This window comes from Corythoichthys intestinalis, chromosome 19, assembly GCF_030265065.1.
Source record: "Corythoichthys intestinalis isolate RoL2023-P3 chromosome 19, ASM3026506v1, whole genome shotgun sequence".
Classification (NCBI taxonomy): domain Eukaryota; kingdom Metazoa; phylum Chordata; class Actinopteri; order Syngnathiformes; family Syngnathidae; genus Corythoichthys; species Corythoichthys intestinalis.
Window position 1 is genome coordinate 41,085,719 of NC_080413.1, and position 26,744 is coordinate 41,112,462.

A 26,744-nucleotide genomic window follows, 5' to 3' on the forward strand; every position below is an offset into this window, starting at 1 on the left:
CCAAAATAACCGATTTCCTGTTGGGTTTGGAATATGGGTGTAAATGCTTTTTTGGAGCGGTTTTGGACAAGGTATAGACCCCCCGAAATTCATTGCTCTACGCTGACAGACCCTAATGTTATAGGCCAATTTTAAAATTTCAAGGGGGCGCCACTGAGCCATTTTGTAATATTTTTTTGCAACGTTGCAAAATTATCGAAATTTACAATTTTCCGGACGTATGTGCAAATTTTGGTGACTTTTCGTTAATGTTCAGGCCTCCAAATTGGCCGTTTTCATTTGCCCTGAAAAAAAAAAAAAAATAAAAAATAAAAATAATCCTTTGCAAAACAATAGGGCCTTCGCACGCTTAGTGCTCGGGCCCTAATAATCCTTTGCATTACAATAGGGCCTTCGCACGCCTAGTGCTCGGGCCCTAATAATCCTTTGCAAAACAATAGGGCCTTCGCACGCTTAGTGCTCGGGCCCTAATAATAATAATAATAATAATCCTTTGCATTACAATAGGGCCTTCGCACGCCTAGTGCTCGGGCCCTAATAATAATAATCCTTTGCATTACAATAGGGCCTTCGCACGCCTAGTGCTCGGGCCCTAATAATAATAATAATAATCCTTTGCATTACAATAGGGCCTTCGCACGCCTAGTGCTCGGGCCCTAATAATCCTTTGCACAACAATAGGGCCTTCGCACGTCTAGTGCTCGGGCCCTAATAATAATAATAATAATAATAATAACTAGAAACTGCAATTTCGGGAGAAATTACACCTTGGTCTTTCCTCTGTGGAGATACAGATCATAGCCTCACTCAGGTCTATCAATAGAATGGACCATAATGCCAGTCAATGGCACGAAACAAAGTAAAAGCCATTAGAAATGAATGGGAGAATTGGACGTCCATGGACGTCAATGGCGGCACCCTTCATAATTGTTAATGGAATCGGGGAAGTTTGGGGGACACGTCCTATTGATATCTTGTCATTTTCTGTTGATTTGGGGAAAAAAAAAAATTCCCATTGAAAATGAATGGGAAAAATTTTGGACGTCCATGGACGTCAATGGCAGCACCCCCTATAAGCGTCAATTGAGTTGGGGACGTTTGGGGGACACGTCCTATTGATATCAGGTCATTTTCTGTTGATTTGGGGAAATGTAGTTTTTTCCCCATTGAAAATGAATGGGAAAAAATTTTGGACGTCCATGGCCGTCAATGGCATCGACATCCATATAGCCAATTGAATCCAAGTACATTGGCATCAATAGATTCGACATGCATGGCCGTCAATGGCATCAATGCAATGTAAATTCCATTGAAATCCCATTGAAGTGAATGGGAACTTTTCCCATTAGAAATGAATGGGAGAGTTTTTGGCAAATTTCCGGGGAACCGTAATAATAATAATAATCCTTTGCATTACAATAGGGCCTTCGCACGCCTAGTGCTCGGGCCCTAATAATAATAATAATCCTTTGCAAAACAATAGGGCCTTCGCACGTCTAGTGCTCGGGCCCTAATAATAATAATAATAATAATCCTTTGCAAAACAATAGGGCCTTCGCACGTCTAGTGCTCGGGCCCTAATAATCCTTTGCAAAACAATAGGGCCTTCGCACGCTTAGAGCTCAGGCCCTAATAATAGCGCATTTAAATAAAATAAAATGAAATGAGCTAAAACACCTGTAATTAAATAATAAGAATAATACACACATCCTGCTTACAAAATTAAATTTATTAAATTCTGTGTGGCGCTTTAACTTGAGAAAATCCACCAATAAAGCTTTTGAAAACTGTTCATAAGAAAAAAAAAATGTTTCATTGAGGCCTTTCATTTGTAAAATACATGTTAAAATCTTTGTCATTGGGATTGCTTTTCTCGTTAGCACAGGACTACTCCTACTTTCTTTCAGAAAGAAAGCTGACCAATACGCGGGGTCTGAATGGCAAATTGTTGTTGGATTATCTTTAAATACCCGCTACTTTTTGAGCAGAATTCTAGCTTTGTATAGGCTAATGTTCCTATTGTTGAAAGCACAAACGTGTGTAATAAACAACTAGCATTTATATTTTGCATTTTGTTTTTTTACTGTACCGAAAATGAACCGAACCGTGACCTTAAAACCGAGGTACGTACCGAACCGAGATTTTTGTGTACCGTTACACCCCTAGTAATGTCCGTAACTACTATTGCTATGAGAAAAAAAGTCGTATTATTATGTAGGGTAATGTAGCTGTAATCAGCTACGCATTTTACGTACATGTACCATAGCTGAAAGCTACGACATTAGCCTGGGTAATGAAATATTTCAAATAGATCTTTGTTATGGTTCTTCTTGGGCAGAATTTTATTTTTTTATTTATTATCAATTTTATTACCTTCAGCAACAATTTATAATGTCAATAGTAATGAAAATTAAAATGCACGAATGACAGGGTGAGTTCAATTTTTCGGCCTGTACTGTATGTAAAGCACACGACAGTTCTGGATGCTAACAATCTACATAATTATATTGGAAAAAGTTTGATAACACAAAAGCTCACCTTGAAGATCTGCTAACAAAAACCAGAGTTCTTGACAGCACACACTCTCTCGCTCCGTTGTCATTGAGACGCATTTGCTGCAAGTACATCACTAGTTTTGCCCAACTCTTGTCTCATCAGGTAATTCCTGCTCTGCATTTTTGCCTTTGCTGCTCATCTTGAACGACCGACAGTGCTGCCCTGCTCTTCACTTTTCCGCTCTGGTTCAAATTGGAGGGGCAGAACCGACGATATGTTGGGCTAGCTAACGAGTGACACGCTGGGAGTCTGGCAGGGGGCCCTGTGACGTCACCGCACTACGATGTCAACAAGCATGGCGACCTATCAGTTAAAATAATTTTACAAATTTTATAAAAACGAAAACATTAAGGGGTTTTTTAATATCAAATTATTATAACTCATACTAAAGAATTACATGTCTTTAAGATCGAGGGTCCCTTTAAAGCAGTGGTCTCAAACCGGTCCTCAAAGGGCCGCAGGGGGTACTGGATTTTATTCCAACCAAACGAGACAAATACCTTTTCACCAATCTGGTTTCTTACAAGTGTAATCAGTTGATTGCAATCAGGTGCTGCTTATGTTAGTAGAAACCTCATTGGTTGAACTGTTTGTGCTGGATCTGTTGGAACAAAAACCAGGACCCACTGCGGCCCTTTGTGGAGTCGGTTTGAGACCGCTGCTTTAAAGCCTTTTGTCCATGAAGCCTTAAAGGGAACCTCGGACTTAAAGACTTGGAGGCTTTCATAAGCCACAATTGTTCTCTTTTACTAAAATACGTTATTAGAAAAATATAAAATATTGCCATTGATTTAAAAATCTATAATATTTAGTGTACATGTTTTGACGAATGGGGGGGCGTCATGTTTTAAGCGCGCAATGGACGCTTGGGGTGATTACGTAGTTTGTCAATAGATGAACACTACTGGTGTTCTGCAATTCCTTTGACGCGGCAAGACATCCGCCGCAGAAGCATAACCAGCCTTAAGGTGTTGCAATGGCAAAAATCCTCAAAAACACGGTCAATGAATTAATATTTTTAATATGAGTTTTGAGACAACGAATGATGCATTTAATACAATTTAACCGAGTAAAACACTCAAGAACCAAATCCAAAAAGCTCTTCAGCTGACCTTTAAGCGCTGCCTTTAACTGATGTGCATCAGGAGGAGATATTGGCAGAACACCGGTGTTCAGCAATTCCTTACTACATGGCGTAACGTTCTACACAATGCTCAGCACGCTTGCGCAAGCATCCGCACATCGATTAGAAGTGGCGAGTACTCACTATTTTTGTTTTTATTTAGTTTTGTAGTACCTTTTCATCGCCTCAAAAATATTTTTTTGCATGTATTACCCTCTCATACTTTTAACCATTGTGATTTTTTTTGTGTGAGCGTTGAAACAATTGACCAACATTAGTCACGTAGCATATTTAAACTGTCCTTATTAGATATAACTGCATTTAAGTATTTTCTTAAGGCATTTCTTTAGAACGTTCTGCCTGTATGCATCTAAACAAAACAAGATGAGAGCGCACGGTAGTAATTTTGGTGTCAAATTCGACTCATGTAGACGTTTCGCCGATGTAGGACATTTTGGCAGAACACCGGTGTTGTACTGAAATCTGCGATCCGTCAGAATCAGTCACGAAGGAGGGAGATGTTGCCTTGCCTGGTACACCAGACTCACTGCTGTTCCAGCTATTGAGTCTGGCCACCATTCACGCGGATACCATTTCCAGGGCGGAGCAAGCTGTCGATTGATTTTGTACCTGCTCGAAAGGCCGTTAATGGGATGGTTCCCAGACTATTTCTCTCAGTGTTTGAAAAATACATGGAGAATAGTCTGGCAGAGCCAGACAAGATGTGCCTACAGCAAGGCCGACAGGAACGACGATGAGGAAGAGGGTCACTAGCGGCGTAAACCGCCATTTGCTTCGTAAACGAGGCTATACGCTCGCTACGAGTTGCCGAGGCTACTTAATCATGACGTTGTCATTAAGAAAATGCGTGCTTAAAAAAAAAAAAAAAATCACATAATGTATAATGAATTTTTAACATTTCAAAAATTTCTGCCTCAATATATTAGTTACTTTTGATAGTGTGATATAGTAAGCTGCAATAAATTGCTTTTGCATTTACGAATGTGATTGCACTTTAGTTTACATATTTAAATGTTCAGATATTAAGATTTGAATGAAGCAAAATAACATGCTTTTTCTCTCAAATATATTGTTATAATCATTTGTTTCAGATGTACTGTAATTATTTTGTATTGTGGTGACCCTTTGTATGACATAATTCACCCACCGTACTTGTGTGTCTGTTTGGCCGAGCGCGTTACCGGCTGCGTCCGCGTCACAGTCACGTGACAGACACTATAAAGAGCTGCGCGCGTTCCGGCTCATTAGAGAGAGTGCACGAGAGTTCAGAGTGCAGAGAGTTGCAGCGCTGGACACAGCAATTGAGCTAACGACTCTATAAACATTGCAAACTGCTTCAGTATGAAAATTAATTTGGTGTTCAAAAAGTCTTTTTTCAAACTTGAGTCCTGAAAAAGAGGGGGTCGTCTTATAATCAGGGCCGTCTTATATTCCGGGTCAATACTGTATATATTTTGTGTCACGTTTTCTCATAGGTGCAGATGTGGGTGTCGGAAATTGTGATACCCCACTATTGTGACTACGAACAATCAAGCCACTCTTAAAGCTCTTTGCTGATCTTCTGACATCATCCATATTCCCCCCTACTATATCTCCTCTCAACTGGACCCCCAGAGTCTCTTCATTTCATCATCACATATTTCGATAGGTGCAGATGTGGCTGTCGGAAATGGTGATACTCCTCTACTGTTTAAGAACAATCAAGTCATTCTTACAGCTCTTTCCCGATCCCTTGCCACTATCCCTACTCCCCCTCGTCTCAATTGGACGCCCAGAGTCTGTACATTTTATCATGACATTTTCTGATAGGTGCAAATGTGGCTGTCAGAAATTGTGATCCTCCCCAACTGTGGTTGGCGCCATAACAGACCCCTTACAGTTTTTGCGATAGCCGATTAACCCAATTTTCAGCTCTGGGGGTCCAATGGTGTACCGCAAGCAACACGCCACTTCCGCTCATGAATATTCATGACATTAGCTACTGCTGCTAAGGAGGGATACGCCACCATTTGTCCCTAATAGGAAATGAATGGAAATCGTGTAGGAAGAAGATGTTTACAGATCTAAACCTACCAATTCTCTCTGAAAATGATGTCCCAGGTGCCAAATTCACTGGCAAAGATGTGGAAGAACATCAAGATGTTCAGTTAAAGCAGTGCTTCTCAATTATTTTGTTACGCCCCCCCCCCCCCAAGGAAGACGTAAATGTTTCGCGCCCCCCCCAAACTCTACCGCCACTGTAAATAGTATAATTTGTCTATTACTATTATAAGTACGCCTCTGCCTCACATTGTATCCTTTTTTTTCTATTAGAGAAAATAACAGATCAACTTATAAAGTATAACTTTATTAACATTGTTTTGTTTGTAACAGAAAAGACTTAACACGCATCAATTTGCCTGAATTTAAAAAAAAAAAAAAAAAAAAGTCACATCCAAACTGTAAAAATACACTCAAGGTACATTTTTGACCATTTGATACTGAAAAATAAAATCAGTAAATACTAACAAATTCAAATTGATTAGAAACATTAACTCATGAGGACAATATGCCAAAAAATTTGACCGAAAAAACAAAACTGAATAGAAGAAGAAAAAAAAGTGTCTTTGAACAGAAGGACAGTTTTTATTTTCGCTGCTCGCTGCTCCCAGTATCACCTCCAGTTTGCAATGATGTGGGGTTATATTGCACTGAGCATGCTAACAGTGCTCACTGGTTTACTGATATAACACTGACAAAGCGGGACGATTGTTGGCAATATTCGGCACGTTTTCGCTGAAAAACAACCAAGCAGCTTATCAATTAGATTGGGGTCTAATGTCTTTAAGTGGCATCTTAATTGATTTGGCTTCCGGTGTTCTGACAAAATTTGCAACCCATCAAAAATTGCTACCTTGCAGTTTTGCGCATGCGCGTAACGTTAAAAATGGCCGCGAATGCAGCGATTCCAAAGTAAACACTACAAACCTTCTTTAAAGAAAGGAATATTTACTTCAGTTTGATCAAGTGAAGACATGTACAAAAGTTCTCAGACACATCCTACCATGTTAGCTGCATACAGCAACTGCACCCCGTGCTCTCACCGTAAACGACTTTGCCGTGTCGTTAAGTATTAATTTACGCCATTTTCGTGTTGCATATGTATGTTTATGATGTATCGAGTTTAGTTAGCACCTTTGGATAACATTAAGACTCCAACTGAATGTAAAAGAGGGCTTTTTCAGCGCCACAAAAGCTTTGGGAGCAAAATTTTATAAGGGAGGAAATTTTGACAGAACACCGGCTGTCCGCTATAATCATTTTAAGACACAGTAAACAGTGGTCTTTCCTCGTCTACCACTATATTAAATGTCAAAGGCAAACGGCAAGAAAAAAACGCATTCTCGGCGGCCGAGGGAGAACTGTAGGTGAGGGCGGTCGTCGTGATGATCCCAAGCCGAAAATGGCACTTTTTGGGCGGACACGTGAGAACCGGAGAAGACAGTGGGTCGCTGCGTGAGTCCGGCCGGAAAACGGCTTTCGAAAACGGTGTAGGCTCACTATCCTATTCCCCTCACTATCCACTCGCAGGGCCTGCGCTTGACAGTGATGTCCCGCTATTTTCGCTATATGATTGGCCGATGAGTCGAAATGCTCTCCCGTGAAATGCCTGTTTAAAAACGAAACATCGGTCATCATCACAACAACGCTTGCACGAACTATTGTGTTCTTTCTTTGTATAACCATGGACGACTTGTATGAGGAAATTTTCCACTACTTAAAGACAGGAGAATACAGCAGCGGGACTCGCTCCTCAAAATGTCCCAAGGGCCGAAAGGCCCACATTCGTGGGGCAGCCAAAAAGTACTCAATCAAAAGTAAGTTTAACCAACAGTAAGAATTTGAAGTCATTTTTTTCCAAGACACGAGGCACCTGTGTTTTTGAGATGCATGTGTTAACACGGGCACTTTAAGTTAATGTTGTGTTTTCATATTACATAGATGAGCGGTTGTTTTACAACCATCAAAGCAGGGAACGCTTGGTGGTGGTAAAATCACAAATTAGTGATATACTGAGGAGCTGCCACAACAACCTGGGCAGTGGGGGTCATCCTGGATGGCGTCGGACATTGGATAAAGTGGTAGCATCCTACCACTGGAAAACACTGAAAGCAGATGTCAAAAGATGGGTATTTATTTTATTTTTACTATTCGGAAGGGAACCTAAGCCACGCTCTTTGTAACTGCTTCTTAACGATCTGATAAGTCAAATATAAATTTTGAGTAAACTGAAATCCATTTATTGCCCTGTATCAAAGGTTGCTGAATGCATACATTGTCAGCGTCATCAAACTATGAAAACCGTTGCACCTGTCCTCCATCCAAATGAAGTTCAGGAAGCATGGGCTGTCCTTGGAATAGATCTGATTGGTCCTCTTCCCACAACTGCAAAGGGCAAAAAGTAGTATTCAATTTAATTTGTGTGCATGTGTGTAGATTTTAAATTCATCTTTGGGGAACATGATTGCAATGCAATGCATTTAAAAAACGTTTGTGCATGTTGCAGGTATATTCTTACAGCCACAGACCTTTTTACAAAATGGGTGGTGGCAAAATCCCTTTACAGCAAAACTGCCACCGAGGTCTCGAGAAAAATCGCCAACATTCTCCTTGACTTCGGGCTTGTGAAGAAAATAATCACTGACCAAGGGCGAGAATTTGTAAATGAGGTAAAGTTATGGACTTAAAAGCAGTGTGTTATTGTGGAACGTGTTTAATGAATCATACTGCATATTTCAACGCATTCACCTATGTGTCTGCAGTTGAACCATGGTATTTTGGAGGCATTGGGCGTTAAGCACTGTGTTACATCTGCTTACCATCCACAAGCGAATGGACAGGCTGAACGCACGAACAGAAATATAAAGAATGCACTTTCTAAATACTGCAATGACGAGCAAAATGATTGGGACATTCATTTAAAAGGTATTGTGGCAGCCATCAACACATCAAAGCAGGTAATAGTTTGTGAGAACTGCTGATAGAGTCATGTACACTACAATGGGAAAACTTTAAAAACATTTTTATTTTCTCCAAACAGAGATCAACTAAGTACATGCCATGTTTGGAAGACAACCCCGCTTACCAGATGTATTAAACACCATGCAAAAAGAAGGGGAGGTCCAATGTGTTGAAAAAACAGAACAACTCATAGAGGCCAAGACTGCAGAAATTGCGGATCTGCATGCCAAGGTGATGGCAAAATAGACATAAAATATAAGTGACTAACATTGTTGTTTTAAATAACCATGACTTTAAAAGCATTTATTATTTTCTTAGATATGTCAAAATATAAAAAATGCTTAAGACAGGCAAAAGAAGGCATTTGAAAAAAAACAAAGTTCAAACATTAAATCCTTCCACTTCAACGTTGGCGATGAAGTCCTGAAAGCTAACAAAAGAAAGGAAGCCCGAAAAGGAGGGCGACTGGAGGCTAACTGGTCTGGACCATACATTATAACATCCATCTCTGAAAAGGGTGTGGCAACACTTTCCGGCAAAGCTGGTACTCTGCTGAGAAAATCTGTAAATGTTTCACAGTTGAAGCCTTTCATTATCCCCGAGCTGAGAGGTAGTGGTATTATCATTTTTAATACAGATACAATTTAAGTTGTACTTGTTTTTTGGTATCTGCATAATACTGTGTTCTCTTCAGAGTCCATGAATGCAGAAAGCCACACTCCCCAAGCTGACAGCTTTAAAGGTACTATTTATATGCATTTTAGTGATGCTTGCACAAAAAAGAACATTACTTAGATGCCGAATGTCAGTTTTTTATTTGAGTGTAAAACAGGATATAAATAGCAACTGTTGCTGAATTACTTTTAGACACATCGCAAATGTCAATAGGGGACCATGACTACTGGCCAGCGCTGGGATATTTAAATAATATCTCCCCCGTTCAAGCCATGCTTGTAGGTATACTGTACAATATGTCTCTATTTTCAATTAAATTTTCAATATCTTTTTGTCCTCGATATGTACTTTTATTTATTTTCTGGTTATAAGTGTATTTTTCTATCCATTATAGCTTGACTATGTCCTTGATGAGACGCGATCCAGAGCAGAGATCATTATCAAAGATGGGGACATCTGTCTGACGCGGGAAGACTTCTGGACTTTGGGCCTCCTGCAATACATGGAATCCAATGTAATTATATTGAAGCTATTGCAGTGGTTTTTATGTGAAGGCTACAGATACTTACTTCCATCAGCCTGTTGCAGATTGGAAACGCTTGTTTCAAACTCATCCAAGAAGCTGCCCAAAGAAATGTATGGTTTTGTTTCTCTATGTTCTTTTAGAAGTAGGACCTTATCATTTATATATTTTATTTTGGTCCCCCCCGCCCAAGTACAAGATCATAAATTCTACAAATGTTGCTGGTTGTAGTGCAGTTTTACATTAATATGTTATTTTGATCACTGTAGACCACAGATGTCCACATAGTGGACATGTATGTTGTACCGACATGGAAAATGGAAATGGTGGACCCAATGACCGCTCTTCCTGTAAGTGCGCTTTCCTGCGATGCTTTTGAATTGATTGACAAAGTTACTTTTACTGTACAATGCAAATTCACTTCTTTAAAATGCCAGGGTGAACTCCTGTCCAAAGAACAAATTATCATCCCTGCCTGGAGACGACAGCCAAGAAAAGCAAATCACTATTTGCTTTGCGTGCGTGTTTTAAATGATCAACTACATTATCAAATATCAACAGTTCTGTAATGTTATGAGAATTGTTTTGAAAATGATTAACAGGTACTGAAGCCAGCACAGCGACAGCTGTTTTTGCTGGACTCGCTCACCCCAGATGGCTTTGGCGACAATAGTTTCCATACCATCTTTAGGTTTTGAAACATTACAATCGGCCCTGTTCTGTGGCCTGGGTTCAGCATGGGTGTGGCCTGGGTTTTCAACAGAATTCATAGTATTCCGTAATTGCAGGTAAATGGCCAACAACCAATCTGGCAAAAGATCAAATATCAATTTTTGACCACTGGCTAAAAAAATGTTTGCTCCCACTTCAGGTGGCAATTCTCAGGGAATTTTTTTTCATTTTCATTTGTCTTTACATATTAGTGGATTAAAAAAGTATTTTTTTTCTTTTTTAATTTATTGAATATGATTTTTTTTCCCCAACAGGATGCAAATGGCGGCACGGTGGCCGGGTGGTTAACACGTCCGCCTCACAGTTCTGAGATCAAGGATTCAATCCCGGGCTCCGGAGTTCGCATGCTCTTCCCGTGTCTGCGTGGGTTTTCTCCGGGGACTCTAATTTCCTCCCACAGCCCAAAAAATGGGTGGTAGGCTGATTGAACACTCTAAATTGTGCGTAGGTATGAGTGTCTGCGTGAATGGTTGTATGTCTCATTGTGCCCTGTGATTGGCTGGCAAACTATTAGGGGTGTAAGCCGCCTACTGCCTGTAGTTAGCTAGGATAGGCTCCAGCACCTCTGTGACCCTCGTGAGGAAAAGTGGCATTGAAAATGAATGAATGAAAGAAAGGATGCATATGTTACAAATGTTTTCTTCTCCTTAAGTGCATCTTTTTTTGCCGGGGCAAAGTTTGCATTTAAGAAAGGCAAATTTACTGTCTAGATACTGCGTTTTGATACTATATGCTGGTTCAAGGACTAGTAGGTGAGAGTTCTGACTGGTTCAACTCTCCTATGCATGTCTATTTGGTAGGGTAAGTTAATCAGAACCCATCGATGCTGTTATTCTTCCAGAATATTGTTATCAATAAATATTAAAAGGTATTTCACTTCTTGTCTTTGTTCTCATCAAACGATTGAAAGGGCAACCATAATGAGATCATGTTCATCATCAATTAGATTATTAATAATTGAATATTCAGTAAGGTCACCTCCCTGGTGATCTGTTGGGCACGTTCACTGGGAAGAAACCTGGAGTTCACCAGGACAGGTTGAGGAGACCTAATTCTTCCTCATTCTTTGTCTGACTTTGAGGAGCAGAACAACATTTATGAGGAGAAGGAACTCTTTCCTGTTGAAGGTGCTTCTTCTGACCCTCTGATTAAGCGGTGGAAGATGGATGGATATTCAATAAGGATGGAAATTCTTAAGAATAATTATTCTCAACTCTCCTAATAAATCACTTTAAAACCACATGTTAAAAACTGGCACAAATTACTTTACATAATGTTCATGAACAAAAACCAAAATATAATAAAGAAAAAAGAAACATAACATCAAATATAATAACAAACCAAAACACAATAAAGGGGTTGAGTCTCACGCAATTAAAATCCAGGGAATAAAACTGATTAAAAAAAAAAAAGATTTTAGAGATGGATACTTATGGGCACTGTGGCGATTTCATATGATCGTGATGTTACTTTAGATTATAACATAGGAAGTTGTGAGACTTTCGTTGGGAGTAACTTCTGAACGTCATTTATTGCTGTGTATGTATTCTAATCACTGAAATGTATGAAAGGGAAAAATGTTTTTTTTTTAAAAATGCGTGCGCATGCGCGCCAAAGCTCAAGCGTATTGACGTAAATTTGCTCTTTTATGCAACTTTAACATTTGTTAATAATACGCTCTGTGTGTGGTATCATCGACTGCTTTACATGCGAATTTTTAAATGGGCACTTTTAAGCAAACGGTACTACAACTCAAAAACAACGGGAACATTTTTAAACAGGCATTTCACGGGAGAGCATTTCGACTCTTCGGCCAATCATATAGCGATAATAAGTAACGTCACTGTCAAGCGCAGGCCACTGCGAGTGGATAGTGAGGGGAATAGACCCTACCCACGTGACGTCACAACTCCGCTCTCCTGAATGGTACCGCCCACTTGTCCGTCAAAACATAGTGTTAACCTGTTACGGCTACGTACATTTCTCCTATTTACGTCGTGTTTTTCTGCTCCTTAACATTAATAATCAAAATGGTGAAGGCGTGTGTGGCTGTTGGTTGCACTAACAGAGAAGATGGAAGGAGAGACTTGAAGTTTTACCGTATTCCGAGGGATCCAAAGAGAGCGAAATGGACGGCTGCAATTCGACGTGAAAACTGGGCACCAAAAAAATCACCACAGACTATGTAGTAGTCATTTTATATCCGGTAAGATGCATTTAAGATATACTTAGAGGGTTTTGGGCTGACAAATACCCACAATTAAGATCATTGCGAGGCTAATCGCCGACAACATACGATGTAGTACGACATGGTTTCAAATTCAAGATGTTTGTGACTTCCCTTTCTTCCACCATCGTTATTTTTTGAATAATATTTAGCTGGTACCAAGTGAAAGAAACTGGCCTCGTCTACGGGGCTGACAAATAACCACAATTAACATCATTGCGAGGCTAATCGCCGACAACATACGACGTAGTACGACATAGTTTCAAATTCAAGATGTTTGTGACTTCCCTTTCTTCCACCATTGTTATTTTTTGAATAATATTTAGCTGGTACCAAGTGAAAGAAACTGGCCTCGTCTACGGGGCTGACAAATAACCACAATTAACATCATTGCGAGGCTAATCGCCGACAACATACGACGTAGTACGACATAGTTTCAAATTCAAGATGTTTGTGACTTCCCTTTCTTCCACCATCGTTATTTTTTGAATAATATTTAGCTGGTACCAAGTGAAAGAAGCCTCGTCTACGGGGCTGACAAATAACCACAATTAAGATCATTGCTAGGCTAATCGCCGACAACATACACGTATGTATGTAGTGAGAGTGCTATCGCTAAACCATATAAACATTAAAAGCCTTAACTCCATTGACAAACGACATGAAATACACTAGACTTGACAGTGGATGTTAGCAATAACAAAAGATTTTGAATTGAAAATTTCGTAACTCACCTTTCCAAGCACAAGATAGATTCCTGCCGAATTTTCGTGGACGAGGACCTGTTTCACCCAACCAGCAACGAAGTATTTATAAGCCTCCAAGCTCTTGAAGTTTTTCAAATTTTCGTGAGAATAGGCTGATTTTGTGTGGACAAGATAATTGTAAATATCAGCGTAGCAGATGTCAGGCAGACAGGGCGAAGACAGTGGGTCGAAAAACATCGATTTGGGCATCAAATATGGATCTGGCGACTGTATAGAACGAAGCTTTTCCACATAACACCTTTTATGCAACACATCCAGTGAGTTTACGGCATCAGAAAGCACCGGGTCTTCCATGAAATGCATTTTAAATTCCTCGATCAATTGAAAACAATGCTAATACAGAGACAAAATGACGGACACGTGGGCGGAACCACACAGCGAGCACGTGGTTTTGTGACGTCGGTGGGTAGGGTATATAGGATAGTGAGCCTACTGTCATTACCCGATCGTGACGGGTGCATCGATTGTGACGGTTTGCTACTGCGCACGCGCAGATCGACGCCATTTTCTCCCGAAGGATGACGGGAGATATAGATTTATGCGTTAGGCTCGGACATTGAGGGTTTTTTTATGCGTGTGTGTACGCCACGATCTTCGAAAGGTTCCTGCGAACTTTGACTCGAGTAGTGGATACATCGAACTTGTGTGGTTAGTTTAATTCTTAGAGTGGCGTGAAATGCTTGAATTTGTCTAAATAGATACTTCGAGTGATCCGAGAAGATGAATGTGGATACCTAGCATCTTCTAACGTACCTGGTCGACGGAACGCTTCCAACTACTCAAGTGGGGCGCCTTAAGGTTCGACAAATGGTGCGTGATTTCATTGTTAAAGGTAAGAAAAACTGATGCTCTACTAGCAATTTGTGTTATAAGTCTGAAAAGAGGGTCATGAATATATGAGCCTCTACATTTTTTTTAAAAAAAAATCCTTTGTAGGCCAAGTGACTATTTTTGGCCTTTTAAAAACGCAGCTCCATAAGCTATTTATAAAGATATTTAAATAATTGAAAAAAGAGGCACTTTTTCTATTTTAGTTTTTTAAGTAGAAAATGAGATATGAAATGTTAAAATAAAAATAAGAGAAACTGTGAATCTCAGGTGGGAGAAGGTCCAGAGCTGAGTTTTATTTATTTTTGAATTATTATTGTTAATCTCTTTCAGGTGGTGGTCATTTTAATCTGCTGCATTTTAAGATTCTCTTTGCTTTTTTAATTTTCGTCCAACAGATAACCCCCCAATAAAATATATGCGCCTGGTCATCAAGTCAAAGGGGAAGCGGACTATCTTCATGGAGTGTCACAATAACTCTGGTACTGGGAACGACAGCGACGTCGAGGGCACCCGCAACAGAGCCATTTCTAGCTTCTATTGGCCAACAATGATTCAGGAATGAATGGGTAAATGCCTTAATTGAGCAACTAAGTTAAATCAGAAGTGTTACATGAAATTTATTTCATCTAAAATAATGATTTATATTGAAGCACAAATGGATTGTTTTCACTTCTCAACAGACATTACAGTGTTAGACCATCCTGCTTTTCAGAATTGTTGAAATATTGTAAATAAATTTGTATTTTTAATTTCTGAGAAATTATCAAACATTGTCACATTTTTAAAGCCTTTTTGGTGGTCTGTTTTTCATTTTGTGACACTTAGGTCAAAAAACATTGGGAGGTATTGGGCATGGATTTATTTGCATTTCTTTTTAAAGGCATGGGCACAGATTTGCCTTCTGGACAGAGAAAGCGTCCCCTCTTCTCCAGGGAACTCTACAGACTGTCTTCAGCGTTCCAAAGACAACCCCCTCTATATCTTACTAAACTTCAATCAGACAGGTAAAAGAAAACTATAAGATAATCAATCAATGTTGATAAGGGGAATGGTCATCACTGCAATTGATGGCTTACCTGGTAATAACGTTCACCTGCATGTCATGTGTAAATTATGTTTTCTTTGAAAGGTTGAGGATGACACTGACAGCTGCCTAATCCTGGACATAATTTCCTTTGATCTAAATTGAGGACATAACTGCTATACTAGTAATTATAATCAGAGGCAGGGCCCAATGAGGCAGTATTGCACAGGGAGTTTAGTAATTGTCATGAGAAGCCAATTACATTTTAAACGTTTGTTTTTTAATAAATTTGATACTTTTTCATTGTCGGCTCACCTATATTTTACAGTTGCCAGAAGTATTGACTGCCAACATACTTGAAAAAGTTGTCCTTCGGGAAGGTGACCGTGCTATATGCACGTTGGCTCTTGTGTGCTCCAGAATCGGAGACCTTGGTTCTCCAGACTCCTTCAGAAGACGGGCACATTTTAAATGGCTTAACAGTTAGTACTTCAGTAAAATGCAATGACATGTACTTTTTTTGTGCTGTTGTCACATTTGTCTACAAGCTATATATGTAAATGTGATTTTTTTTTTTAATCCCACAGGTGTCTGGACATGGAGCAGGTTCTGTGCAGAATTCAGGAGAGAGTATTACAACATGTACACCATTGAGATCTGCCATGGGCAGGCCCGGAGTGACTAATCGGGAGCTTCTGGACGATTCCAGAAGGGCCGGCCGGCCAGATGGGCCGGTCCGCGTTTTATTAAAAAAAAAAAAAAAAAAAAATTACACTGTTATCATTTTTTGTTTGGTATTTATTTATGACAGTGTCACTGAGTATAACTTACATTCTGTTACCGCTGTCCCTGTGGGCCGTCTTAAAAAAAAAAAAAAAAACAGTATTATTTTTTTTTCCAGACTCATCCTCACGTGTGCAGACGAAAAATACAGCATGCAGCTCCGCCCCCTAATTGTAGTCTGTATTGAGCCAAATTAGCTGCTATCTCGGTGCTCGGATGGATAAAAAGAGCAAGGGTGGCGCTGAAAAATAAGAATTAAAAAGAGAAAAGCACTCGTGAAAGAATCGGCAAAATGCGCGAAAATAGCTAATTTTTTTCATGCAACGACCTTGCTGCCTCAAACTACAGAGGATTACAACGAAAGTGGTAAGGCCAGATGGCGAATAAAATGCAACTTGCACCGTGTGATACGACAATATGTAATTGTGGAAACTTTGGCTTCTTGTAGCACCTCACAAGGGATATGTAGCAGCAAGCATTAGCCATAATGAACACACCACAGGTGCAGAGCTGGAAGGTAGGATTGCCATGTCGTTCAGCGAGTGAACATTAGAATTAATATAATCAATTACGTGGCGTTTTTAAAGTGGAAATGGAAAATGGATAATAGTATCATTAGAAGTTGTTACAATGTGCAATACGTATTCTTTATTTTTCATATTGTTATGTTGCTATGTTTGTTTTATCTGTAAGCACTCATTTTGTTAATATTTGATGTTGCAGAAAAGGTCTTATTTATTCTTTTGTTTTGGGGCTGCCAAAATTATCGCGTTAACGGGCGGTAATTAATTTTTTTTAATGAATCACGTTAAAATATTTGACGCAATTAACGCACATGCCCTGCTCAGACAGATTTAAATGACAGTACAATGACATGCCCACTTGTTAATTGTGCTTTATGGAGTTTTGCCGCCCTCCGCTGGCGTTTGGGTGCGACTGATTTTATAGGCTTCAGCACCCATGAGCATTGTGTAAGTAATTATTGACATCAACAATGGCGGGCTACTAGTTTATTTTTTGATTGAAAATTTTACAAATTTTATTAAAACGAAAACATTAAGAAGGGTTTTAATATAAAATTTCTATAACTTGTACTAACATTTATCTTTTAAGAACTACAAGTCTTTCTATCCATGGATCGCTTTAACAGAATGTTAATAATGTTAATGCCATCTTGTTGATTTATTGTTATAATAAAGAAAATACAGTCCTTATGTACCTTATGTTGAATGTATATATCCATCTTGTGTCTCATCTTTCCATTCCAACAATAATTTACAGAAAAATATGGCATATTTTATAGATGGTTTGAATTGCGATTAATTACAATTAATTTTTAAGCTGTAATTAACTCGATCAAAAATTTTAATCATTTGACAGGCCTAATTTATTTTTCAAATGTATCATTTAATATAGTTTTTTTTTTAAATCCATTTTTAAATTTGTTCAAAATATGTTGTGTTGCACTTGTTAAAATAAAGCCACCTTGTTAAACAACCATGACCTGCACTGAATTGGAATACACAGAATTACAGTACACGGCTTTAGAGAACACTGAACTTAACACGTGTATGCATAATGACATAATTTTAAATGAGTGGGCCGGTCTGAGGCATGAAATTCCAGGGCCGAAAATGAGTCCCACTCCGGCCCTGGCCATGGGTATGGGGAGCAGTTCAAACAATCCCCACGAGGTGAGTTGCACTGTGTAAGCTTATCTTGGTGTCATTAGAGACACGTAATATCTCAACATAGCATAGACATGGTGGAAAAGCCACAGTGCTTGGAAACGGTATTTCTCAGTGTTTTTATGTTCTTTTATAGGATTTGTCGGAGAGGAGAAAAGGGGTAAAGTAACGGCGTTTTACTGTGAGGAGGAAACACCTACAGGATACTGCAGTTGTTCCTGCTGTCCAATGCATTAAACTTTAATGTTTTTGTTTGAGTTTGTTATACAAATGCACATTAAAACTGTTTCAGCTTAAGGTATTTTGTTTTCTTCAATCTACGGCATAATCATTGGATGCTTTCCTATGAAACTTTTTTTCCTAAATTTAATACAGCAATAAATGTCACCTTACAGCTTTTATTTGTTTATTCACCTTCTCTACTGTTTATCCTCAAGAGTATTTCTAATTATATTTATGCATTTGTAGGTTTGTATTATGTATTTAGGACTATAGAATGACTGCCACATAGTTTTCAGTGTTATCATACATTTTCTGTTGTTCTTCCCTAAAGCTGTCAGACTGTTGAACTCTTGCCATGCTCCGTAGACCCCCAATATTACTGGACTACTATGATCATGTCTATATACCTCACGCACATCTTAGCCCCTAACAAGCCCAAGTCAGCCAACTGCTAAATTGTTTTAGTAGTTACATATTTTTATACTTCTATCCAGCGTTTTTGTCTTTCTTGCTTGTTATTTTTGTATGCACCTTACAATTTTGCTCTTTTATACTCACTCTGCATTTATATTGGCTTTTAAAACTGGACCTGAGTTCTAATTTCTCACCATTAACATGTAAATGTGAACTGATGAGACAATAAAAATCCTTGAATCCTTATAAAATGGTCAAAATATTACAACAATAAATGTGACAGTGATAATGTTTTGTTTTTTATAATCACAGCAAATTACATGAAACTACGAATATACCAAAATATATACAAAACAAAAACATTTTATTGTTGGATTTAGCTGCAGAATTAAATCATAACATGGGCTTTAACAAAATTTTGTATATATACTAAATATAAAAAAGTCAAAATAGAGGCTCTTTTTAATTGTTACTGTTAAGGAGTAAACTATACTCACCATACAAATCTAGGACTCTGAAGCCTTCGTACATTATTACAATGACAATTTCTATTTGTAATACCATTGAGAAACGTATGTTATAACAAAGTCCGTAAGGTTTAAAGTTTTTCTTTTAAATTTAACCAGCGTGAATGGTCTCTGAAGGGGTTACTGGGGGTGAGGGGAGGGGAAGACATTTAAGTATGTAAGGAAAGCACTTTTTCAATTTTTTTAAAAGAATTATTATTACTATATATTGATACAGAGATAAGGGTGGAGGCAAACTGTAGATGTACATTTTTATACAGTAGATGGCAGTATGCACTAAAATTCGCGATTAATAAAAAAAACAAACGAAGAACTTTAACGCGCATGCGCAGATAGCTACCCGATCGCGACAGTCTCTCACGTGACTGCACCACGTCACTTCCTTCAAAGGCTTTACGCTTATAAACGCAAGAGATTCAGACATAAAAATTCACTATTCTTCGATTTGTCTTTAGGTTGATTAATAATTTTTTATATGTCAGAATCTACCACATAAATCACTCTTGAGGCATCGTGGCTCAAGTGGGGGCGGTGCACTACGCGCATGCGCAGAACCAATCGAGGCCTGCCTAAGATTTATTCATGATTAAATAAAGTCTTAAGGTTTTCTTTTTGTGTACACATGCATTGCTTGGATCAGGGTGTACCTCAAATGCCCTACCGATTTAAAAAATATATATTTTAAATGTATTTCGATCATTGAGTCTATCACATATATGTCTATATCTCCCGTCATCGCTCGGGAGAAAATGGCGTCGATCTGGGCGTCCGCAGTAGCAACCGTCACAATCGATGCGCCCGTCACGATCGGGTAATGACACCTACATCGGCGCACAGTTCTCCAGCTCTTCAATGAGTCTCTTCCGTACGGAGCCCCTAAGGTGACATGGAAGAAGACAAAAAAAAAAAAAGACAGGAAAAAAAAATGTTGACGTTAAAAAAAAAGAATAGCGCCCCTAAAGGGACACGAAATATTTTTTTCTGTCAAAGCAAAAAAAAAAAAAAAAAAAAAAAAAAAAAAAAAAAAGTCGAAACAAAAAAAAAAAAAAAGACCCGGAAGTAAAAACGTAAAAAAGAAAAGTTGAGGTTGAAAAAAAAAAATGCCCGGGTAAAAAAAACACGAAAGTAAAAAAAATAAAAATAAAAAAATGCCCCGGAAAAAAAAACACGAAAGTAAAAAAAAAAAATTGCCCTGAAAAAAAAAACCCGGAAGTAAAAATAAAACAATGAAAAAATACATAATTCCACTTTTTTATACATGTGTTTTGCAGGTAAACAATGGCAACAATGGGGCGTGATCAAACTGGTGCTGAAAGAGTTGGACCCGAGAGGAGTGGCGTTATCGCACCAGGCGAACGTCCTCTTTTCTTACGCGGAGCCCGTGTTCTCTGCATTTGCTGTACATCCATCTGTAACCATGTAGCTGTCCGAAGTATAGCAATTGGTTGCGAATGATGTCAACGAGGACCGCCAAATCACAGAACGTTTTCTGACGAAAATGTCCGGTTGAGGTTAAAACTCGCTTCAAATGTCTTCTGCTTATTTGGAAACCGTGCTTAATATCAAGAATTGATCTTATGTCATCATATTTTAGGCCTATTTCAAAGGAAAACTCAATTAACCTGCTCCACGGGTGATCACGCCCCATTGTTGCCATTGTTTACCTGCAAAACGCACGTATAAAAAAGTGGAATTATGTGTTTTTCCATTTATTTATTTATTTTTATTTTTTTACTTCCGGGTCTTTTTTTTCGGGGCAATTATTTTTTTTTTTTACTTTCATGATTTTTTTTCCAGGGCATTTTTTTTTTTTTTTTTTCACTTTTGTGTTTTTTTTTTTTCCCGGGCATTTTTTTTTTTTTTTCAACCTCGGCATTTTTTTTTTTTTTTTTTTTTACTTTCATGTTTGTTTGTTTTTTTTTGCTTTGACAGAAAAAAATATTTCGTGTCCCTTTAGGGGCGCTATTTTTTTTTTTAACGTCAACTTTTTTTTTTCCTCTCTGTTTTTTTTCTTCTTCTTCCATGTCACCTTAGGGGCTCCGTACTTCCGTGTGCTCTTGCTTACTTCAAAAATACTGCGCGCACTTTGAAAATGAGAGCGCCACTGCCACCCAGTGAGTTGATGTGCAAGTACACTTTATTCTAGTAGGGGGAAAAAAAAAAAAAAAAAAAAAAAAAAAAAAAAGCATGTTCCCCCGAGGTCACACGCGCCACCCCTTTTTTATCGACGCGACTGACAATGACATTCTCCTGTTTCAACTAGTGACGGGATCTGTCGTTCACTTGAGTAAACGAATCCATTCCGGTTCGTTCAGTAAAACGATTCGTTCAAACGAATCGTTCAACGAATCGTTCGCCCCACTCATCTCCCTCCCCACCCAAATGAATCGTTCGGTTAGTGAACGGGAAGTGACGTTGCCGAACGAATCACCAAAGACCGCTTCGCAGTATAACTGAACGGGACAACAATTTTCATGAAGAATTTGGATGAGGTCCCTAAGGTCCTGGATATAATTGAATTTTTTTCGAAGGCGTCTGGTTTAATGTTAAACCTTAAGAAATGTGAGTTGTTGCCAAATCATGATTCTCATCTGAAAACAATTCATAATATACCAGTTAATTCTACAGTTAAATACTTGGGCATACACATTTCTAAGGATGCTGACGTTTTAAATAACCAAAATATTTGGAAAAATTTAGAAAAATGTAAATCAATTCTGAATATCTGGTCTCAAAGGGACATCTCTATCATAGGTCGAATATTTCTGACGAAGATGGAATGCCTTTCTAGATTCATTTACCCAGCCTATTCTCTTCCACTTCCAAAAACAGTGATCAAAGCTATAAATCAGGCTAATTTCAATTACATTTGGAATAGAAAAGCACATTATATTAGGAAAGGTACTTTGATTAAAGATTATGAAAAAGGAGGCCTTAGAGCTATTGATGTTGATTGTATTAATGGTACTATTAAAATTAATTGGTTGCGATCCTTTTTGAAAGGTCAGGACGAAATATGGTTTCACATCCCATACTACATATTTAACCAGTTGGGAGGTATTGAATTCTTTTTGAGATGTGATTTTGATATTAATAAAATTCCCATAAAATTGTCTATGTACCACCAACAAGTTTTGCTATATTGGAGAATGATCTATAAACACAACTTCAGTCCCCACAATACCCCGTTATGGAATTGTCGATATATTCTGTTCAAAAATAAATCACTGATTTATCGCAATTGGATAGAGGGAGGAATTTGGTCGGTAATGCACCTCTTAGATGATTCTGGACATATTGCGTCTTTTGAAAATCTATCTTCCAAACATAATTGGATTGATAAAAAACAATATAACAGTCTTATTAAAGCAATACCCAAGTCGATTATTAAGATGTCTTATAATTTGTTTCAAATGAAGCTAGAGTCGAAGCTTCCTTTGCTGTTGGTAAATGGATTCAATATCAAGGATTCAAAATTACCCAATGTCAAAATTCGGAAAATTCTTGTAAATGAAATGTACCCATTTTCGTCGAACAGAATTTCGATTTTGAATTTTTTTTTCTAAAAACGATGTTGAAATTTTGAGATCCAAATTTTTTAAATTTCCAATTTTACCAAAGGCTAAGGAAGTTCACTATAAAATTATTAACAAAGTATATCCTTCAGCAGAATTTCTAAGGCTCCGTTTCAATTTGGACTGCAACAATTGTGTTTTTTGTAATGAAGACATCGAAACGATTGACCACTTATTTTTTGATTGTAAATATGTCACTGCGTTTTGGGAAGATTTGTATGACTGGTTATTTCCTAAATTGGCAAATTTGTCTAGGTTCACGAAAGAAAATGTTTTATATGGTATTTCTGTATCAGAGTCATCGCACGACCTGGTTATTAATATAAGTTTAATTCTTGGGAAATTTTTCATACATAAAAATAAATATTTCAAGTCTATTCCTACTTTTACCATTTTTCACAAAGAATTATGTCATTATTTTTCTTCTTTGAAACATATGAAGGGGAAAATTGCTTTAAAACTGTGTGAAATTGCTGAGGAGCTGGACTTGGCTGATAGACCCTAGTGTTTTTTTGCTTTTACTAATATTTATTTTGTATGTATATATGTATATATATATATATATATATTTTTTTTCTTTTCTTCCAAAATTTTATTTTTTATTTATTTCTTTATTTTTTTTGGTGTAATTTTTGTTGTTATGTAGATGATCAAGTTCTTGGCTTGTCTGTTACTTTTGAAGTGGTTTAACATTGTACCATGCCACTTATGTTGTAATGTTTGTTGTTGTTTGTCAATAAAAAAAAATATATATATATATATATATATAACTGAACGGGAAGTGACATTGCTTGGTCCCTCCCTCTCTTGCACATTGACCACTCGTCGTAGTTTCAGAAATGAGTGACAGGCGATATCATTCTGCTCTCAGAGACAGCCTCGTCTCCCTCCCGCTGCTGCAAAAGCGAGGGAGGACTTCCGCGTCGTCTGTCCTAGTTCTATGGGCTCAAAGTCATGGCTCGTGCTTGCATTTCGAATTAGGACACGGTTAAACATTTTCCTTTTGAGGGGGAAGTCGGGGTTTGGGGTCGGGGGCGCACGGACTTTCTTTAGCATGATCTTGCTCACATATACAATGCTGCTGCTAACAGCCAACGCGGCATGCTTGCTGTCACGAAAATAAAAATAAATCGAAAGTTTAATTTCTAATTATGGAACGGCCAACACATCATATTAACCTCTCGCTCTGTTGTATTTTTGTTTTTTATTATTAAGATGATCGTTTTGAATTTTTGCACTGGTATTAATAAATAAAATAATCCGGTCAGCTCCCCTGTCGTCCCCGCATCTCAGATCGTCAAATGCTGACGAGAAATAATTGTTTGCTTTATGATTTCGCCTTTCTACTCTTATTAGTCTGTTAAGAAAAATTTAGACATATTGCGACATCTCCCGTGTCCGCGCGCTTTGTTTTTGGGGCGCTTGAGTAGCACATGATGGACGGATTGACATAATTTGTCAAACCAACCGACACCCTCTGACACGAAAAAAAAAAAAAACACTCGGAAAAAATTGACATGTATATAGTTTCATTGCAAATCAGTATTATGGTGATCATACTAAATATTTTTTTTTTCTGTGCACATATGAGGTACATATCGCTGCCATGAAGCGCCCATATAGTGACAGTTCTCTGCCCGCTTCACTGCCGTCACGCGACCGCAGCTCAGGTTTTGCTTGCCTCGTAGCTACGCGTGTTTTAAATTACTGTAAATTTGATAGTATATCGTCATAGGCACAGTCCCGAGTCTGTTGAGAAAAGTAGAACACTAAACCATGCTCGCTAGATTTGTGTGGTGTTTTTGTCTTTTTGAGCAGCATTTGATAGGCTCCACGTTAACAAATATGTGACAAAGTCGTTTCCTTTCATTTTATGACTCGTTCACCGCATAGTCATTACTGGAAAGTCAAGTTAGCAGCAAGCTAGGTCAGGAACCGGAGGACCGAATCACTGAACGGGAAGTGACAAAACTTAGTCTTTCCCCCCTGCCTGCACGCTGGCTGCTTATTGGCCACACGTGGAAATGAGTGACATACGCCATGATTCTGTTTCCGCTCCCTCCCCTGCCCGCGATGAGGCTGGCGTCTGATTGGTCGTGTGCGATGTCAGAAGACGCTGCCGCTTGCTCAACGCCCTCCCACGCAGCGAACAAGCGCCACCAACTTCATAGAACGAATCAGTGCAGATGGTGATTAGTTCGGTCTCGTTCACCCAAACAATTCGTTCAAAAAGAACGAATCGTTCGCGACCGATACAACACTAGTTTCAACAAGCTATCCTTTACCATCAGCCCTGTGTTTGTTATACATTCTCTGGTTGTCCTACGTCTATGACCGTTCTTGGGGGTAATTTAGTTAGCTTTGTGTAGCGATCGCAAATGCTACTCAGTGACAGCCAACGAACATTGCGTTCGTGTTTTATCAAAAACATCCCTAAAATGGTTCAAACCTGTCATGCTATGTGGTGTACAAATAGCCATTTGTCGCAATGTAGTACCCATGAGTTCCCGAACGCGAGAAAAAGAGCTGGACTACGCAGACAATGAGAAAATCAGCAAAGAGCCTTAGCGGTGACTTGATTGATTTTGGACACAATAGAAGAGGATCACAATTTCTGAAAGCCACATCTGCACCTACCAGAAAATGTGACAATAAATATATAGTTTCTGGGGGTCGTTTTGAGGAAATATGCGTTCAAATGACAGTAAAAGAATGTCAGATGAGTAAGGATTAGTCTTTGATGGGCTAGGAAATAGCATAAGGAAAATACAGCGAAATCACACATTAACTACTGCATTTACATTTATATCGTTGTCCTTATACATTTAAAATTGTGAGTGCATGTGCAAGGAAGCGTCATAAGTTAAAAGAATAAAGAGCGGATAATTCCATAATATCATGGATACAATACAGTACCTAATTTAGGAAAACACAATTTTCACAACACGTCAAAAGCCATACATTTTATGCCATTTATTTAATCAAATAATAGTCAAAAGTGAACCAACCTTCGAGTCTGTTAACAACCACTTTCGCATGCATTGTGTTGCAAGCAGTCGAGTGCTTGTGATGTGGAGGCTCCTCTTTGCCGACACAAAGTTCCTCCATCAACATAGCTGCAGGCGGTGGCGTTTTCCACACTCGATTTCTGCTTGCTCGACGACGTGAAGATGGAAACGCTTTGATCCTTTGTTAGCGGTCAGCTAACTAAGCCACTAAGCTTCAACGAGTGCCAAGACGACTTGAAGATTGCCACAATGATGCTTGACACCGTAAGGCTAATGCTGGACACGTCGTCGGAGCTACGGTTTAGTGAAGTGACTGAGATGAAGGAAACAGACGCACACAAAGAAAAATCGAGAGGAGATTGGAAAAATCCGCTGAGAAAGTGACTCCGCCACGGCCAGTGTTTCTTTTTCTTTTGTATTTCCGACCACGGTTGCATGATGGGAAAGAAAATCTCCAGCCCATTCGCACCGTAATCCCCGCCCAATTAAAAAAAATAAAAAAATAACAACCCAAATGACAACCTCCGTTGAAGATAAATGTTTCTCTCATACAACTCTATCTATATTTAGGTATTATATTTAACAGTGGAGGACATTGTCGTGGTCTCGTTGCTTTTTTTTTTTTTTTTTGCCGAAAGGCATATTGGAAGTTGCAGTTCTTCAAGAGTCTGGCTGCAGCCCGACGGCGTCGCACTTTTCGGGCACTGTCATTACCCGATTGTGACGGGCTACCTCTTTGCGACGGATTGCTACAAGGGATGGAGAAACCGAGGCTTTCCGAAACAATGAACAGCTTATGAGACGATTGCCCTAAATTGAATCACTGCTTCGAGGCATTTGAAACACTGCAAGAGCTTTTTTGCTTGATAAATAGCGCACGTTTCTTTTTAAAACTAAATATTTAAATCGTGGCGGAACGGTGGCTTAGTGGTTAGCACATCTGCCTCACAGTTCTGAGATCAAGGGTTCAATCCCGGGCTTCGGCCTTCCTGTGTGGAGTTTGCATGTTCTCCCCGTGCCTGCGTGGGTTTCCTCCGGGAACTCCGG

At 38.7% G+C, this 26,744-nt stretch overlaps 1 protein-coding gene and 1 long non-coding RNA gene across 9 annotated transcripts in view; one reads left to right on the forward strand and one right to left on the reverse strand.

The window, feature by feature from the left end:
* Nucleotides 1–26,117, reverse strand: part of LOC130907441 (gastrula zinc finger protein XlCGF8.2DB-like) — a 144,011-nt gene extending 117,894 nt beyond the window's left edge. For 2 of the 8 annotated variants that reach the window (XM_057822538.1, XM_057822537.1), the window contains exons 1-2: nucleotides 25,698–26,117; nucleotides 8,051–8,125 (exon numbers count right to left, since the gene is read on the reverse strand). Coding sequence is in view for 2 of the 8 variants with exons in the window: in XM_057822536.1 (XP_057678519.1) it covers nucleotides 25,698–25,803 (106 nt within the window). In the remaining 6 variants the exon portion in view is untranslated. The other 6 variants (XM_057822536.1, XM_057822535.1, XR_009061475.1 and 3 more) reach the window with 5 other exon arrangements.
* Nucleotides 15,365–16,147, forward strand: LOC130907442 (uncharacterized). Its single transcript, XR_009061478.1, has 3 exons — nucleotides 15,365–15,460; nucleotides 15,809–15,962; nucleotides 16,068–16,147. It is a non-coding gene; the product is annotated as an uncharacterized LOC130907442 (long non-coding RNA).
* Nucleotides 26,118–26,744: the final 627 nt, after the last annotated feature.